Source organism: Telopea speciosissima, chromosome 7 (assembly GCF_018873765.1).
Source record: "Telopea speciosissima isolate NSW1024214 ecotype Mountain lineage chromosome 7, Tspe_v1, whole genome shotgun sequence".
Taxonomy (NCBI): Eukaryota; Viridiplantae; Streptophyta; class Magnoliopsida; order Proteales; family Proteaceae; genus Telopea; species Telopea speciosissima.
This window is the reverse complement of record NC_057922.1, coordinates 58,889,732-58,907,934: the sequence shown is the minus strand read 5'-3', so window position 1 is coordinate 58,907,934 and position 18,203 is coordinate 58,889,732. Positions and strand designations below refer to the sequence as shown.

The 18,203-nt window shown below is 38.1% G+C and overlaps 2 protein-coding genes across 3 annotated transcripts in view; one reads left to right on the top strand and one right to left on the bottom strand.

Annotated features, from left to right (window-relative positions):
• LOC122667903 (endoribonuclease YBEY, chloroplastic-like) overlaps positions 1-3,220 on the bottom strand; it is a 28,205-nt gene extending 24,985 nt beyond the window's left edge. For both annotated transcript variants that reach the window (XM_043864380.1, XM_043864382.1), the window contains exons 1-3: positions 2,695-3,220; positions 1,865-2,116; positions 1,689-1,784 (exon numbers count right to left, since the gene is read on the bottom strand). In XM_043864380.1, the coding sequence (XP_043720315.1) occupies positions 1,689-1,784; positions 1,865-2,116; positions 2,695-3,033 (687 nt within the window). In that variant the 5' untranslated portion in view covers positions 3,034-3,220. The remainder of the gene's footprint in view (positions 1-1,688; positions 1,785-1,864; positions 2,117-2,694) is intronic.
• A 6,754-nt stretch (positions 3,221-9,974) lies between these two features.
• The window catches only part of LOC122669727 (TOM1-like protein 3), a 45,784-nt gene continuing 37,555 nt past the window's right edge, over positions 9,975-18,203 (top strand). The window contains exons 1-2 of the mRNA XM_043866568.1: positions 9,975-10,128; positions 11,473-11,551. Coding sequence (XP_043722503.1) covers positions 10,019-10,128; positions 11,473-11,551 — 189 coding nt within the window. The 5' untranslated portion in view covers positions 9,975-10,018. The remainder of the gene's footprint in view (positions 10,129-11,472; positions 11,552-18,203) is intronic.

Below are 18,203 nucleotides of genomic sequence, written 5' to 3'. Positions count from 1 at the left end.
TCTGAAAACTGCCGAGTGACATCCTTGAGAATAACTGGCTCAGGTTGTTGTCTCAGTCTCTCAGAGGTGTATCCGTAATCCATAGAGCTCCAAACTGAGAAACTGGTATAAATGGCCCTACATCTGCTTGTCAAATCTCCTCATGAAGGCACGAATCTCAGCGAAGGTCTTGTGAGTTTGTTCTCACTTAGACAAGGTCTCTACCATGAAATTGTCAAGTTTTGTTTTATTACCATGCTGATTTTCCTGTAACTCCTTGTATAGCTTGTAGAGCTCACTAGCTCAGGGTTGGAGATGTGAGAGGGCCCTATCATGGTTAGAAAACTGCAAGAACTTTGGCATCTGATACCAATTATTGCAATGCTAATCTCAAACCAGTGAGATCAAGTGGGAGAATCTTGTCACAGGATAACACATAAGGAATAAAACCAGATTTCCAAAGATTTTTAATAACAGAGAAACAAGGGATCAAATACAGGCAATATTCTGGTCAAAGCCAGTAATTGGATGAGAGATTATAATATCAAAAATCATGTTTGATCCAATGGTAAGATTCTTAGGATATTAAGATTCCTACTTGAAGAAGGAATTCCTAAATTTGAGAATCGATAGAAGGTTCGGACAAACCAGATTAGAGATCGATTTCAGTTCGAATAACAAGCCTACTGATAGTCAGAAATCTGAGATGAAACTTAGAAAACATGAACTTGAAAATCGATTAAACTGAAATCAAACTTGTAGCAGAAAAATGGGAAATCGGTTCCAAGTTAGAATTTTGAAACCATAAAAAGATTCAAAACATAAACCAATTGCAAGTATGGACACAAAAATGAAATCCAATGGTTAGGTTTGAAGTTTCAGAAAATTAATAGTTGGATAGGAATTCAAGAAACTAGAAAAAAGATAAGAACTTTTATGCTAAGAACAAAATTAGAACTGGATATGAAGAGAGACGAGAATTGCAGGAACAAACCCTGAAATCACTGGAGAAGAAATTAGGTCTAGGATCCAATCCTGTATACCAAGCTCAACAGCTCCAAAACCCTTTAAGAAAAACTCATGTTCTTTTCTCAAATCATCTCCAATTGATGGAAGGTGTATGACATACATAAAGACCTTCTAAAATTCCTATTGACTCATAAAGGGCTCTTAATCGTTCTCTTATACTGACTTAAAGCAAGTAGACTCAAAACAACACTCTTTAAAGCTATTAAGTTTCCTATCTAACTCAAACACTTAATTTAACTACTAATCCCGTTTGCTAACTTTACTCCCACTAATGAGCTTATAAATTAAGCATGTTACATTAATAAACCCAAAAATAACAAGCCTAAGACCCATAGAACCCAACCATTGGCCAAAATGAAGTCTTATAAGACCCAATTGGCCCGATTAGACACCTTTAACTGCATCAGCCTTCCTAGGTGGCTGTGTAAAGGAATTTTTGCCATCGTTATATGCCTTACTATTATGTAGTTATGATGTTATGTTAGTTAATAGTTGTTTGGTTATTCATAACTATCAAATAATGTATCTTAAAAAAGAAAAAAATAAATAAGACATGCCGTATCAATAGAATAAAACAAGCTACCAAAAACCATGTCAGAGAAAGCTGAAAATTCAAATCCACATAATTGATCTGGAAACAATAAAAGTGGGGAAAAACTAATGAACAATCAACAACCAACCACAAGGATGCGTATCTCATCAAGAAGCGTATTCCCTCTTTCCTCTGCTTGTCTTGCTGCGGTCTCAACAGAAATAACTATATCACCCAACATTAGCTGCAAAATAAATGAAGCACGTCAAGAGTTTACCAACTTGAGAGAAAAGACAAGATTCTGTTAAAGGACTGAATTCATACTATTGGGAGCTTAAGTTCAGGAATATGTTGCGACATAGAGAGAACGTCTGTAGCATGGTCCTCATCCCTCCAATCTTTATTGAGTTTTCGAATGAATTCATCATTGCAAAGAAGAACAGATAGCTCAACAGTTTCGTATCCACCAACGTCATCTATAGTATTGTCTCTTGTTTTATACTCTGAATCGTTTAGACCATCAAATGCTAACTTCATTGCCATGGGAACATTTAGCCTGAGCATTTCTGCAATATTCTGCGACAAAAATGATGATATCAATCAGAAAATAAAATAAACTGCATAAAAGGCAAAGGGAAGTCCCACTTGTGTTGCGTAAAATATCTTTTTTCTCTTCTTCCTTTTTTTTCTGTGTGTGTGTGTGGGGGGGGGGGGGGGGGCAACAACAAAAAAGAAACCCACTTTATTTAATTATCTATCACAGACTGCTCCTTGAAACTTATCCTTCTATGTCATCACCAACTGAAATTAAACTACAAAGGTTGAAAACAAAAATTGGACCCTAATGTTTTTGTTTTTTTTTCTATCGTCAACATGAAAAAGATTTAGCTTCAATAATCAAAAACGGATTCAAAAGAAATGTGTCGAATTTCCTTCTCTTGTCTTTCAAAAAGCAAATGCAATTTAATTCTTCCATATGAAATTATAAATAACTAAAACACGCATTTTCCGCTGTTCCGCTCGAAACTGAAAGAAAATCTTCAAACACATGCACGCAACATGTCATTAAAAACCCCAAGAAACCACTCACATTATTCATTTCGGTGTTCCTATAATAGAGAAACACAGAGAAGCAAAGCCAATTACAAACGCACCAGAATCTCGGGATCGTCAGGCAACTCTTCCTCGATACAAATCTTAACATCGAGCTCCAACTCCTTCTCCTTCTTCTTCCCCAACCGGTGCCTCACTTTTCGGTACCCTCTGTCGGTAGCGAAAATCCTTCCGGCTCTGACTGCTCTCGAAGAAGTTGTTCGATCCGCCCGAGATAGCACGTGATATCCCCGGCCGAAAATCAAAGAATCAGTGGCAGATATAAGAAAGCGAGATGCAGAAGAAACGGAAACCGAATGGGGTAGAGAGCGAGAAGAAACGCAGTTGTTAGTGGACGAGTTGAAAGCGAGAGGCAAAACGCGGGAGAGGATTCGCGCCATGCCGGCGGAAGAGCGATGACACTCCAATCGAAGAGTTGCTGCCGGCACCTGGTGCTCCAGCGATATTATAGAGCTGTATTGAGAAGATGGAGAGACAGAGTTCCGCGGAGAGCAAATGGGAGGCGTGGAAGCATTCAGCTGACGAAGTTTTTTACTTTTCGCCACAAAAACTCTCTCTCCCTCTCTTTCGCGCTCGTCTAAAGCAACTCCAAAGGCTCAACTCTCCAAGATTCCTGCAACAACATCCCACTGTAGAGTGTAGCCGTGTGGCACTATAATACATACGATGGGATAAAAATCGTCTTCAATTCAATAATTTGGATCGTCTGGCGCTCGAGCAGGGGTAAGGCACGGTCTGCCGGGCGACTTGGCGATATTTAAATTGTTCTCTTATCGTGTAGTGCGGGCTTTGGAGAGTGACACCTGGCTATTCAAGATCATGTGGCTGATGTATGTTTACTCCATTTTGTTGAGACAAACTCATGTTCTTCTTTCCATAAATGTCTGTAATAATGGTGTGATTCATAACAAATTGCTTAACATTGGTAAATTATTTAGAACGGTACAGCGAAAACCATAGCCCCTTTTTGGGACACCCAACATTTAGAACATTATTTTTTAATAAGAACCAACCAGGCAAAACATAACCCGTGGCTTATATTTTCTTGTTTCTTCACTAAGCTATTCTCACGGTAAATTACACGTCACCCCTAATTTTTTAACGAAACTTAATCACTCCTGGTTTTTCAAAATACTCAAATCACCCCTATATTAGACTTCTACTGTTAATTTTATATTGTTAGTCAATTAAATAAATCTAAGTTCCTAAACTACCCTTGATCAGTATTGATTTATGATTTTATCGTTGTAACTAAAAACCCCAAATTCATCTTCTTTCTCACACCGGCAACTCAATGTCAAGCATAAGTTCATCGGAGTGGCCAAGATCGAGATCAGATCAACTACTAGGAGATTAAAATGTCACCATAAGCCAATAGAGAAACATTGGAGTTCACTAGGAGATTAAAATCTCACCGGAAAACCTCATCGGTGAACTTAACGCCAGAGGTGGGTTTACAATTTTGTAGAGGATGGGTGGGTTGTAGGTGTTTGAGTTAAAATAATACCGCAAGTTTACGGGTCAATCGTAACTACGGGTCGAACACGAAGAGATATACGCCACTCTATTTAACTAACTTAAAAGTAATGTAAAGTGAACCAAATTAAAGTGTTAAATTAAACTAATTAAATTAATGAAAACTAATGCATCCTAACTCATAAGCATCTAACAAAATTAAGGGATTAAATTAGCGTCCTAACACATGAGCATCTAACCTATCAAACTAAAGCGAATTGAAAGGAATAAAAAAAACGCAGCTACACTTCATAATCACATAAAAAGAAATAAGAGAATAAAAGTGCATCCACATACCACAACCATATAAAAAAATAAAAGAAATAGAGGGAGAAGAAGAAGAAGATAGAGAGAGATAGAGGAAAGGGAGAATGAGATTGAGAGTTTAGTTAGTAAAACCTAGATGTGTTTGCATGAATGTAATTGAAAAGCTTGAATACTTGCATAAACTTACTATGGCCTTCTCTTCTAAATCTTCAAGTCTTGTCATCAACTTAAGAGCTTAGACTAGAACGCTTAAAACCTAAACTAGAATTAAGAAATTACAACCCAATTGAATACTTAAATTGAAATTAAAGCATAAACTAAACCTATTACAACCATTAAATGAAAATCAAAAAGCAAACTAGAACTTAGAAAGGTCAAAAATCATAACTTAGAAGGAGAAGAAGAAAATAAATTTTACTAAGTGAATGAACTAAAAATTACACAAAAAACTGAATTAAAATTGAACTAGAAACTAACTAAAAACTAAACTAAAAAAAACTAACTTCTTACCACCCAAAGGGCAAGGGGTATTTATAGGGGGAAGAGAAGAGAAGAGAGAAGAGGGAAGTGTAGGAGAAATATTCCCTAAGAAAATATAATATTCTCTTTTCCTTCATCTTTTACAATGCCTTGAATCCTAAGAAAAAAGAAAAAAATAGAAAGAGGAAGAAGAGAAGATTGTTTACATAGGCCTTCTATTTATAGAAAAGTAAACTTCAAATTCTAACAAGTGCTTCATTTTCTTTGTAGATATATTCTCCAAGCAATAAAATCAAAGCATCTTTGATTTTTCAACTTTCCATACGTGAGAGAATATTTTTCAAAATAAGTCTATCCCAAGTAGAATTCCAGAAGTGCCCTTGAGAAGTTGGAGGAGAGAGAGAGTAAGGGTGATGACTAGGATTCCTTCAAGAATAAATAAAATATCCATTCTGTTCTTCAGGAAACGTGGAGCATGGGGTACTTAAATAGGTCTCACCATTGTGTTCCTTGCGAAAAATCACCCAAAATAGACCCAAATTTCGTCCAATTTGGAGTTCGGGAGCCCAAGATATCTCAAGTTGAAGTTGGACTGTCCAGAGCCCTCCAAATGGAATCTTTCGGGTACAATAAATATAACTTATAATAATTGCGTTAAGGCCCTGAAATCTGAATTTTCGCTTCACTTTGTCCCCAGCCGACTGTCAATAATTACAAATAAACTCCTATAGACCATTTTCGTGTTTCGTTACAGAAACGGCCGTAACTTCTTCGTTTTAACTCGGAATCAAGTGCCGTTTGAACCGTTACGAAATTGACTCAATGGGCTACGTATCCAAGCCATTAACACCTTTAAACAGCTTAAAAACATTTCTTTAGCATCATTTCCTCCATTTTTACAAGAATTCACCTAAAATCTGAAAAGCACAAGAAAGCACCAAGTAACTCTGATTAATGTGGTAAAATGTATGCTTTATGCCCTAAGATTTCCCACATAAATGTGCTCATTAGTAGGGATAGAGATGGGGCGGTGGATTGGGATGAAGAACAGGGGAATGTCACTAATCCCAACAAATCCTGCACTATTTCGGTTAGAGCTTCATGTGTTTTAGATTTTTAGGGTTTGAGAATTTTGAGGGTCCCAATTTCGTGGACCAGCCTGCGTTGGAGATGACATCGAGGCTAACCCCCTTCATCCTCCCATCCTTGGCCTGCTTCGCGAATCTCCAAATCATGGATGATCTTCCACGGCACCGTCATCATGGGTACTGTGTGTTCTCCCATCTCAATCTTTTCTTCTCCACATTAGCCACTTCAAAGAAAATCTGAGTGAACCCTCTGTTTTCTGCCACTAAGATTCATGTTTCGCACCGAGCAATTCTCAATGAAACCCACTTCGATCAATGCAAACCGTGGGGGATTCGCTTCCTAGGACCAGGGAGGTGGAAGAATAGGAGAAGATGAGGGTTGCCTGGCTATGGTTAGGTAAGATCGATGGAGGCCGTGGATGAAATCTAGGTTGGGGTTAGATGGAGTGAGGTAGAGTCTTGGAGAGATTAAACCTTCCCCCACCACATGACGTTATTAGCAACTCATAAAGATAGAGAGATAAAGAGAGAATTCTGTTGGGTAACTAACGAGAAGTAATGGAACGAGATCGGGTCATCGAATGCAACGATTAAAACGACGATCTTTTGATGGATAGAGATACCCAGAGACCCTGCCTTTTATCTCTCTTTAATGGCTTTTCTGAATTTCTTCTGAGTATTGAACTGGAAGAAGTCAAGAGTGAAGACCGGCCCTCTCCCACGACACTGGACAACCCTTTAATTACTTTACGTCTCCCTCTCTCTTTCTTTTCTTTTTCTCCGTATAAGCTATGAGCTCTGCCATATTTAAACGGGGTTGAATGGAGAAGTCTCTTTCAAATACCGGAAAGCAAAAGAAAGTACTAGAAGAGAACGAAGGAGGAGAAGAAACACTCGATTCTTTTTTAAAGAATCGAGATATTTTCTTCTTTTCCCATGCTTTTAATTCCCTTTTTTGATTGCTTTTCCTTAACCTTCCTTGGATAGGATATGGCCCGCTTTAGTCTCGAGCTCCAATAGAGACCGACAAAGAGTACTGTGTGGGATTGTTGCTAGAGGACTCTCACCGAACCCCTCTAGTAACCACTGATCATCCACTGTAGCAGCGGTTGATTTGTTTTATCAAGCTGTGGAGCATGCTAAGCAACCGATGGAGTGGCGGTGCTGCTATCTTAGTTGCTGGAAAGGGGTGGGGTATTTTAAGTTGAAGATGAAGGAAGGATAGTATTCTGAATTCAATTCTAATGTTTTAGTACAAGGGTAGAATAGTACTTTCACACTAATAATTAACGACACCATTATTGTAGAGGGGGACGGATGAGTATTTTCAAAAAACTGTGAGTGATTTGAGTTTCATTTGAACATCAAGGGGTGACGTGTAACTTACCCAATTTTGAGATTTGAATCCAAACTCCATAGTAGAAGTTCACTGCATGTGAAGATTGTAGAGAAAAAAAGAGGGTAAATACACGCACCCCCTTAAAATGCATCCAATATTCCTCTTACCCCCTAAGGTTCGAACAAGTCCACACGCACCACCCCCTGAAAATTCCACGTACCTCCCTTACTTTTTCACCTAAAGCCATTTAAGTCCACACCAAGCATTAAATGTTAAAAATGACCAAACTACCCTTCCTTCAACCTTTTTTAAAATTTGAAAAGACCTAATTGCCCTAACCTATTTGTTAAAATTTAAAAAGACCAAAATGCCCTCATCTTCCCCAAATCATCATCTTCTTTTACGATGTACATTTAGATACCCAATACTACCACCACACCATCACCACCACCGCCACCCACCATTAACACCATCACCATCGTGAAGCCCCACCTCCAGCATCACCTCCAACTCTTCCACCCTTACCAATTCCACCACCGAGTTCCCCTCCCTTGCCTATTCCTCCACCAACACCGCCACCCTTACCAAATCCACCCCTAGCTCCACCACCCTTTCCAAACCCACCTCCAGCACCAATTCACGGAGGTAAAAATAAGAAGTGCAGAGAGTTATAATTTCAATAGAGAGAGAGAGAGAACTATCACTTCCCTTTTATGGGGCTAAAGTGTCTCCACGGCTCCAAGGCACCTAGTAGAAGGAACAACCCACACGCACAGAGATAGGAAGAGAGTTAGATTGATGCGGGCACTTGCAGCGGTGCTATTCTGTACAGATTTGCCAAACACCAGACACACTGCCACAGACGAGGGGAGGCAAATAGAGAGGGGGAGAAAGAGAGATTGGATTCGATAGTGGAAGTTGCAGGGTTAGGTTTCTCTCCCTCTAATAACACCAAATAGATTCCTGCCAGAACCTAGTCTCTGTTCGTCAAATGGCTCGAACCCTTCACCCCTTATAATACAAAATTAATTGGGTAACAGAGTTGAAAGGGTTTTTGAGAGAGAGAGAGGCATGCTGATCTTACCTTGAAGGGCGCAGTTGCAGGTTTGCGTCTCCTCGTTAGCTCCTCCTCTTCACAAGTTTCTTTCTCAAACTCAATACGATTCATGAATTTTGCTCGATTATTTCACCAGTTTGTCGTTCTTGTTTTTTACAGACCATCTCCGAGACGGTTTGTAAAGAACGTTCTTTTATGGATATTTTCTTCCGATTTGTTCTAAAAGATCACTAAAATGGCCCGGTAAACCAAACATGATTTGATGTTTTTTTGTTTTCACCGGACAGAAAAATGGCAAAGAACGCCGTTTCAACAATATTACCAAAAGTAGCCAAAAATAAGGGGAACTGATTAGGCCCGACCGAAACGGCCCAGACTGGGGGATTGACACCCTAAACCGAACCAATGACTAATAAATTTTGGTTTGAAAAATTAAAATCGATAAATAACCGGTTCGGATTTACAGATTTACATCCTTCCTTTGCAAATAACGCGCGTTCACCAAGGCAGCACATTAGAAAATGTTTTTCAATTTTCACATCGCTCGGTAAAGGGGGAAGAGGAAGATAGGAATGTAGATTGAAGGAAAGAGATGGGAGGAAGCATCGAACGAGCAAAGAATTAAAAATCAATTTCCAAATTCGCGATTTCCGATTGCATTCCTTCCTCTTGAGCAAGGTATCCAGATTTCTTCCTTTTCAGTCTGACACAGCTTACTTTTATCTTCCATGCAACCACCCAGAGAAGCAAATTCAATTACCTCGAAACCCTTTGAGACCAATTCCCCCCCGCCTCTCTCTCTCTCTCTCTAATACATTGTTTCTCGACAGGTAAATCTATGCAAGATCTGAGCTAGTCTTCAAGATTTTCTCATCTTGTTATTCTTGGTTTTTGTTTATATCACCTGGCAGGAATCCGGAGAAATTGAGGATTTTCTTTTGGGTTTTTGTCTGATTGTATCATAGCTTTGATGATATCAGAAACAAGCAGATAGTTGAGTTTTGCATGCTTTCTTGTTTTAATGTTCATTGTCTTATGGGTTCTTGATGTTATGCTTTTTGTAGTTGAGTTTTCATGCTTTGATTCAAATAGTTTAATATTGGCATACCTTTTTCTTGTTTTACTGTTCATTGTCTTATGGGTTCTTGATGTTATGCTTTTTGTAGTTGAGTTTTCATGCTTTGATTCAAATATTTTAATAATGGCATACCTTTTTCTTGTTTTACTGTTCATTGTCTTATGGGTTCTTGATGTTATGCTCTTCGATTTTGACTTTCTTTGATTTCCCTTCTGATGAAGTGTGGTGGTAAAAGTGTCATCCTGGCGGAAATGATTGCAGGCTTAATTAGTTGCAACGATATTCTGAAGTCTGATAGTCTGATGTATTTTTAGTATTCTTTTGTTTGAAATAGATATTTAATTCAGGTGATTTCAAATTCTTTTTTAATTGATTTTTTTCTCATGGGCAAGAAATCCATGAATAGTTGTTTTGGCTTAGCTCGGTGTTACTGTTTTATTAGGGCTTGACGTGCTTCTGACTAAAAATTTGGGTATTCTTTATGGTTGTTTTTGTTTCTAGCAGGTACCAATAGCTAGCTGGAGTTGGATAACAAGCAAACATGGCAAATAATGCTGTGGCATGTGTAGAAAGGGCAACCAGTGATATGCTGATTGGTCCAGACTGGGCAATAAACATAGAGTTGTGCGACAGTATTAATATGGATCCTGGGTATGGTTCTTGCTCTATGTGTCTCTTTATTTTGGTAGGTTGTTGTGCAACGTTGTACTTCCCTCACTTTTGGTTTCTCAGTCTTTGCCTGCAACTCCCTTTTTTCAACTAATGTCATTCTTTCTGAAATGCCTGTCCACCTGAGTCAAAGTACTGTCAATAACTTGCCTTTGTCTCTTTACACTTTTTGGCCAATGAGTTCACAACTTCATGTGCATCCCCCAAAGTTTGGGAGATGATTAGACCTTTCTACCTAAATCGATTCTAATGTTTAAGCTATTTTTTATGTCTAACATTATTGGATCGATTGTCCATTACAAACCCTAGTTCCAGAATTTTGTTTTCATTGTTAAATTACTGTTTTACCCCTATTCCTACTAGTGCTAGGATTACCTTATTAGCTGCTAATTTAACCACTCGATTGTGTTCAAACTTTCAGCAACTATTCCTCTACCCTTATACTGATCTCAATTGTGGTTATAGGACCGTTCAACCATCTTATTTTGTGTCATTGATAATCTCCCCAAATTTGGAATTATTTCTCTGTGAAAAGATCTTGTTTGGCTACTGTTTTGATCAGTGAAATTCAGTACTACATTACATGTGCTCTAGAATGTTCGGCTAGCAAACTGTTGAGTGTAGGGTTTTGTAAAAAATGTTGCATATATGATGGCTAATTACGATTTTTGAGCTAGTAAGTTTGAAAATTGAATAATTGATTCCTTTGAGAACCTAATTTATTCTAAGTCTGATGTTCAACCAAGAAATGAATGGTATCATGCAGTTTGAGTGTGTTTTGTTTTTTATACCACTATCATGCAGTTTGAGTATGTTTTGTTTTATACTACTATCAAACCTGATGTTCAACCAAAAAATGAACGTATCACGCAGTTTGAGTATGTTCTGTTTTTATACCACTATCAAATCTGACGTCAAATGTGTTGTTTGATTGTTTGGTGAGTTTGTATTTATGTCCCCTTAGTAATTAATTATGTCACTTTAGTAATATCTTGATCACCATCCCCAGAGATTTATACCTTCAACTCTCTGACTTGTCAGAGGTTGGTGTCTTTAGGGCTGGTATTGTGAAGTGCCTGATTTTTCTGAAACACCTCTTCTGTTACTGATTTCGGCCGTCATTGTAGTGGCAATTGTGTTGCTTTTTCTCCATTTTCCGGATTATTTTTGCCCTGTTGGTTACTTCATTATCTTCTACAACTTTCCTATTTATTGTTTCTTTCCTTTTTGTTATTTAGCAATATATTATCTTTTGTACTGGCGTGCATTCAATTTGACTTTGTTGCCTTATTTCACCTTGAATTGTTTCTTGATTCAAATCTTCAGACAAGCAAAGGATGCCCTGAAGCTACTTAAGAAACGACTGGGGAGTAAAAATCCCCAAATACAACTTGTTGCATTATTTGTAAGTATTTTACACTTCGTTCGTGTCACAGAGATTTATTGTTGCATAATTGGTTATTTCAACTTCATAAATCTTAATATGCTAAAACATTGTTAAAAACCAAAAGTGCGGTAAAATATTCATTTGTTTTGATGTCTAAAAAAATATTTTCATTCAGAGTGATTTTAAATAACATTCGTGCACACCAAATTAAGATTTCAATAGAGCTTTCAAACAAATCCAAGATTGCTTAAATCTGATTTATGCTGAAGGAGTTATGTTCCGGTCAAACCTTATTCAATACCATATCCAAGAACAATATACAGTATCAAACTTGGATCAAAACCACAAGTATTATTTTTAGTGTTCTCTATGTGAAACTAATGAATGGATTGGATTTAAAATATAAAAAATAGGCAGCACAACAAGAATCAGGGCAAAAAAAAAGAACTTCTGGGTCTCGAAACCAAGGTTCGAGTTAGCCTGGAGAAAGTCCCAGGTTTCGACCGAGATATGGTAGAAACCGAGACAAACTCGGTTTCTGGCTGATCGAAACCTAGTTGAAACCCGAGATTTAGAACCTTGGTTGCATTATGGTAATAGAATAAATGTTTCAATGCCCATTCAAAAGGTGGTTGAAAGGGGCTTTGGCAGAGAAGTTCCTTTAGATGATTCAGATATTCAGTTGGTGGTCAAACTCTGGTAGACAGTCAAATTTTGACTATTTAACTTCAGCTCCTTGATGTTGTTTCACTGTTCATTACTTTTGGCTGAATTTTGACGGTGTAATATATTCATCAGTTTGTTGATTGATTCTTTTTAAGTCGTTATCTTTTCTTTTTATTTTAGTTATGGGGTTGGATGCAAGACACATAAGGTTTCCTTGGAAGTGTGATGCAGATCAGCCTCAAGAGCATCTAGATAGGTACTCTAAAAGGTACCAAAGAAAGAAGAAGAAGCACTCTTGAAACACTTGTAATGTAGTCCTAGATAGGTAGGAGACCTACTAGGAGCTAGACAACAGGATTATCGCAAAAGGGGCTGCTGGTTCGAATGGACAACACTAGGATTTAGGTCAATTCCTAGGGTTTGGGTTGGATATTGGGAAAAGAGGTTTATAGGGTATTAATGGGCAGGATTAGGGGGTCAATATGGTATAAAAATAATAGGATTTGGGAAGGTTTTAAAATTCTGCAGTTCTGGACAGAATTGTGTTGCAGGTTTTGAGTTTTAATGGAGTGAAGGAATGGAGGGGATAAAGTGCAGACTAAGGGCTAGGGTTAAGGTTGAGTGTGGGGAGTGATGTGGGGAATATAAGCTGGAAGTAGGGTTCGAAAGTGATGGCTAAAGCTGGAGCTATGGGGGATTCCTAGTGGAGGTAGGAGTGCAGGTTTAATGGAGAATTAGGGTTTGATGGATGGAGGGGACTGTGGATTAGGCGTAAGGGAAGAAGGTTTAAAATAAAAAACAGATTCAAACTCACTGTATTGCAGGAACAATTGCAGCAGCTTGATGATTTGAAAGAGCCTCCCGATCTTTACAATGCAAGGAGTCGATTGGAGATCTACCAATCCCTTCATCTTGATATTACACACAAGGCAACCGTGATATTACTCACAAGGCACACTCACGATGGAGCAAAGGCAGCAAGCATAAAGCTGAGTTTTTATTAATCAAATTCGTATCTAATGTTGGCCTCTCTTACAAACTTTATAGAAGACTCAAAAATAGACTTAGACACTAAAAAGGAATGGCCTAACCCTATCCCTAACCTATTAGGTAACTTGAACTGACTAGGAAACTAGAATACTAAAGGAAATAGACTCAAAACATGGCTGGACTTATAGAGTCCTAATCCAGCCCAACTTACATCACATGACCAATTAAATTGTCACATGACCACTTAACCAAGTCACATGATCACTTAAATTGAACCAATTGGATGCAACCAATTTGAACCGGTTCAATTAAAAAACATAAAAATAAACTAAGTATTGGGCTAATCCCTATGCAACTTATATACCCATATTTTAGGCCCATAAAAGTGGCCTATTACATTAGAAACCCATGGGATCAAAGGCCCAACATGTATGTAACCCAACCCTAGACTTATTCCCAATGAAACAAGCCCTATTTGGTGATGAATCTGCATCAACTTGACTCAGTTGTTAATTCAGTATTGTAACTGATTTAAGCCACCCTTAACCCAGCTAAGTGGTTCTTCATTGGAGCAAGCTGTTTTGGTTCAGGCCAACCCATGCTTGGGTGTTTTTGGTTCACTAAAAGTCAGCAACTCTATATATAGATTGTAAGAGCCATTGACCTTGCAACTATTTTTATTTTAATAAAAGAGATGGTTTGTGTGATTCAGCTGCCCAATTGGTAAGATTCCAAATACTGCTGATGGGATTTCAACAAGGCCAGGTCAGATGTCTGGTCATATCCTCCTTTTCTGAACCCCTTAATTCACCATTGAAGTTCTGCAATCAGGTCAGATCTTATTTCCTGTGTGGTTCTTCTATCAGTTTCTGCAATTTCTAGTAAGCTCTTTGCAGATTATACTCTGTTTTGAGTGGTTTTATGGTCGTGATAGAAGGAGCTATTGAGATAGATCCACAGCCGTTGAATCAGGTTCTTTATTCTTAACCATAAGTCGGATCTAACCTAAGTTCTGAGGCTTCTAGAAAACCCATCATAGTGTCTTATCGTCTTATTCCGGTGATCAGGTTTTTTTTTTCCCTTTCTCCTTATTGGTGTTCATTGAGAAGTCTGTTTATTTAAAAGAATTATAGTCGGTCTAGATTGATATGAAGAATCCAGTATACTTGGGAATGGTCAAGTGGGGTGGGGGGCAAAAGTTCCTGGGGAAGAAGTGAGAAAATATATGAATGGCTTTGAGTTGACAACAACATGGATTTAAACAGAGTTGAGTCATGAATGGCTACTCAGGTTTATGATCAGGGATCAATGCATGTATGAATCCTAATAAAATCCTGGATTTGGTTGGGTTAGGCGGAGTTGTGTTGGTGAGTTGAGCCTCTAAATCCCAATGACAATATCTTGACGTGATGATGAGAGTTTGCATTTTGTGATATGATTTGCCCCTTGGTATCAAAAGAAGGATTTTGAATAGATATTCACTCACAATACACGTCTCTTTGTCTGTAGATCATATGTTATCTGCCAAGTTTTTATAGGTTTTATAAACAGTACAACAACAACAACACAGCCTTATCCCAACTAAATGGGGTCGGCTACATAGATCTTTTCAAAAACAAAGGAAAGTAAGAGAAACTTATAAGAAATTGGATAAGAAAGGTAAGTAATAGAAAATGAAAGATGAAAGTAAGAGGAAAGAGGACAGCCCAGGAATTCAAGAAAATCTCAGCTACATGGTGTCGATAACGTGGATCCTTGCCCTCCAATAGGCTCTATTCGAGGTCATACTTGGTAAAAGACCCAAACTATGCATGTCATTCTTCACAACCTCACCTATGGTCATTTTAGGCCTGCCCCTAGCTCTTTTAGCTCTTTCAATCGGCATCAGATCACTTCTCCTTACTGGGGCATCCCCAGGCCTCTGTTGTACATGGCCAAACCGCTTCAGGCGACATTATCGGAGCTTGTCGTTGATTGGGGCGACTCCCGCATCTGCTCTAGTACGTTTGTTCCTCACTTTATCCTTCCTAGTTTTGCCACACATCCATGTTAACATCCTCATCTCTGCAACACATAGCTTCGCTATATGATACTTCTTAACTGCCTAACATTCCGCCCCATTCATCATAGCTGGTCGGACAACAGTCTTGTAGAACTTTCCTTTAAGTTTTAAAGGAATGTGTCGGTCACATAGAACTCCGGTCGCACCTCTCCACTTCATCTACTTTAATTCTTTGTGAGACATCAGCATCTATGTCACCTTCTTTATGTATGATAGACCCCAAATATCTGAAATAGTCACTTGGCGGTATCTCTCGCTCCTCAATTTTCACCACGTCATCATCCATCATAGTGTGACTAAAGTTACACATCATATATTCCGTCTTTGATCTACTAATCTTAAAGCCTCTTGTTTCCAAGGTCAATCTCCACAACTCTAACTTAGCGTTAATCCATGCTTTTGTCTCATCCACCAAAACGATATCATCGGCGAAGAGCATACACCTACCTCGTCTCGGATGTTCTTGGTTAATTCATTCATGGAAGACGCAAACAAATAAGGGCTTAGGGTGAATCCTTGATGTAACCCAACCGTTATTGGGAATTCCTTGCGCTGGCCCCCCACAGACCTCACACTAGTCACCACACCCTCATACATATCTTTTACCTCTATATACTTACTCGACACCCCTCTCGTTGCAAAAACATGCTGGATTAAATCTCTAGGTACTCTGTCATAGACTTTCTCCAAGTCTATAAAGACCATATGGAGATTCTTCTTGCTAGCTCTACATCTTTACATGAGCCTCCTCAATAGGTAGATAGCTTCTGTTGTGGATCTATCTGGCATAAAACCAAATTGATTCTTCGAGATATGAGTCTCCTTTCTGACCTTCTCAGACGGGCTTCAATAACCTTCTCCCAAAGTTTCATATTATGACTCACCAGTTTTATGCTTCTATAGTTATTGCAGCTCTGGACATCACCCTTATTTTTGTTACCGGGACTACAATGCTTCTCCTCCAATCATTAGGCATTCTCCTTGTGATCAAGATCTTTTTAAATAACTTGGTTAACCAACATACCCCACAAACTCCTAGGGGCTTCCACACTTCTATTGGGATCTCATCTGGTCCTGGTGTCTTGCCTACTTTCGTCTGTTTAAGGCTTCTTTAAATTGAAGAGAGAAATATTGCCCTAACTGCAGTAAGGATTCTGCACTACTTGAGTTGTTGTGTAACTTTCTTAATACATTTGATTTCAAAATTAAGGTATTCTTCAGGTAGCCTAGTCGTGGTCTGGCTTTTACTCATCTTGGAACTGCTTCTGTCAATTTTACGTATGTCAACATATTTTGTCAATTTGATAGAATTTTCAGAGTGGAAACACCAGTAGGCAGGTTTCTTATATATCACACAAACATTTGCAATTATGTTTGCAACTTCAAAGCTGGTATAACCACATGTATCTTGTTTGTGCAAGCTATCACTAAGTGCTTTATGAATTGATATTAGCATGTCTGAGCTTTAGCAGTGGATAACATCAGATATGTGTACAATCTTTAGTGAATAATTGAAATGCTTTGTGAGGGTACCAAGCCCATAAAAGGATCAAACTCATGAGGGAAATAGTTTGGGAATTAAGAAAGATTTTGTGGGGGTAATTAAAGCAGGATCTCTGGGGTGAATGAGGACTCATTCTTATGGAAGATTTAATAACTGTATATCTGATTTTGTTTCTCTTGTGTCTTTTATTTGTTTTTGGTGCTTGAATTAGGCATCAACTGGATTATTCACTTGCTAGTGTTTTTTTTTGAAGAAAAGTATCATGGATTTATAGGCTATCAGGCATTCTTTTTGTAGTTCTGATCATCGTCTCCGGGATTTGATGATTCAGATGTCAAAGACACTCAGGAAAAATTTTGGCGAGAATTTTTTTCAGCATATCGCTGAACGTGATATCTGCATGAACTGGTCAAAATTGTGGAGAAGAAGGTGCTTTGTCCTTCTTCTTTACTATTTTGACCAGTTCATGCAATATATCACTTGCAAGTTGCAAGGTAGCCTAGGTTTAAAAAAAAAAAGTTTTGTCTCTCTTGTATCTTTATTTGTTTGTAGTGCTTGAATTAGACATCTACTGGATTATTCTGGTGTCATGGATTTATAGGCTATTAGGCATTCTTTCTGTGGTTCTGATGATTGTCTCCGGTATTTGATGATTCAGGGGTCAGAGAGACAGCAAAAAATTGTGGCGAGAACGTATTTCAGCATATTGTTGAACGTGATATATGCATGAACTGGTGAAAATTGTGAAAAAGAAGGTGCTTTATCCTTCTTTTTCACTATTTTCACCAGTTCGTGCAATATATCACTTGCAAGGCAGCCTAGGTTTAAAAAAAAAAAAGTTTTGTTTCTCTTGTGTATCTTTATTTGTTTTTAGTGCTTGAATTGGACATCTATTGGATTATTCACTTGCTAGCTTATAAAAAATTTAAAACAAAAAACTATGGTATCATGGATTTATAGGTTCTATTAGGCTTTCTTTCTGTAGTTCTGATGATTGTCTCCGGGATTTGATGATTCAGGCACGTCAGAGACAGCAAAAATTGTGGCGATATTGTATTTCAGCCTATTGTTGAACGTGATATATGCATGAACTGGTCAAAATTGTGAAGAAGAAGGTGTTTCATCCTTCTTCACTATTTCGACCAGTTCGTGCAATACTTCATTTGCAAGGTCGCCTAGGTTTTGTTTCTCGTGTATCTTTTATTTGTTTTGCATGCTTGAATTAGGTATCTATTGGATTATTCACTTGCTAGGTTATAAAAAAAATCTGGTGTCATGGATTTATAGGTGCTATTAGGCTTTCTTTCTGTAGTTTTGATGATTGTCTAGCATATTGTTGAACGTGATATATGTATGAACTGGTCAAAATTGTGAAGAAGAAGGCGCTTTATCCTTCTTCATGCAATATATCACTTGCTAAGTTTAAAAAAATAGGTTTCTCCTGTATA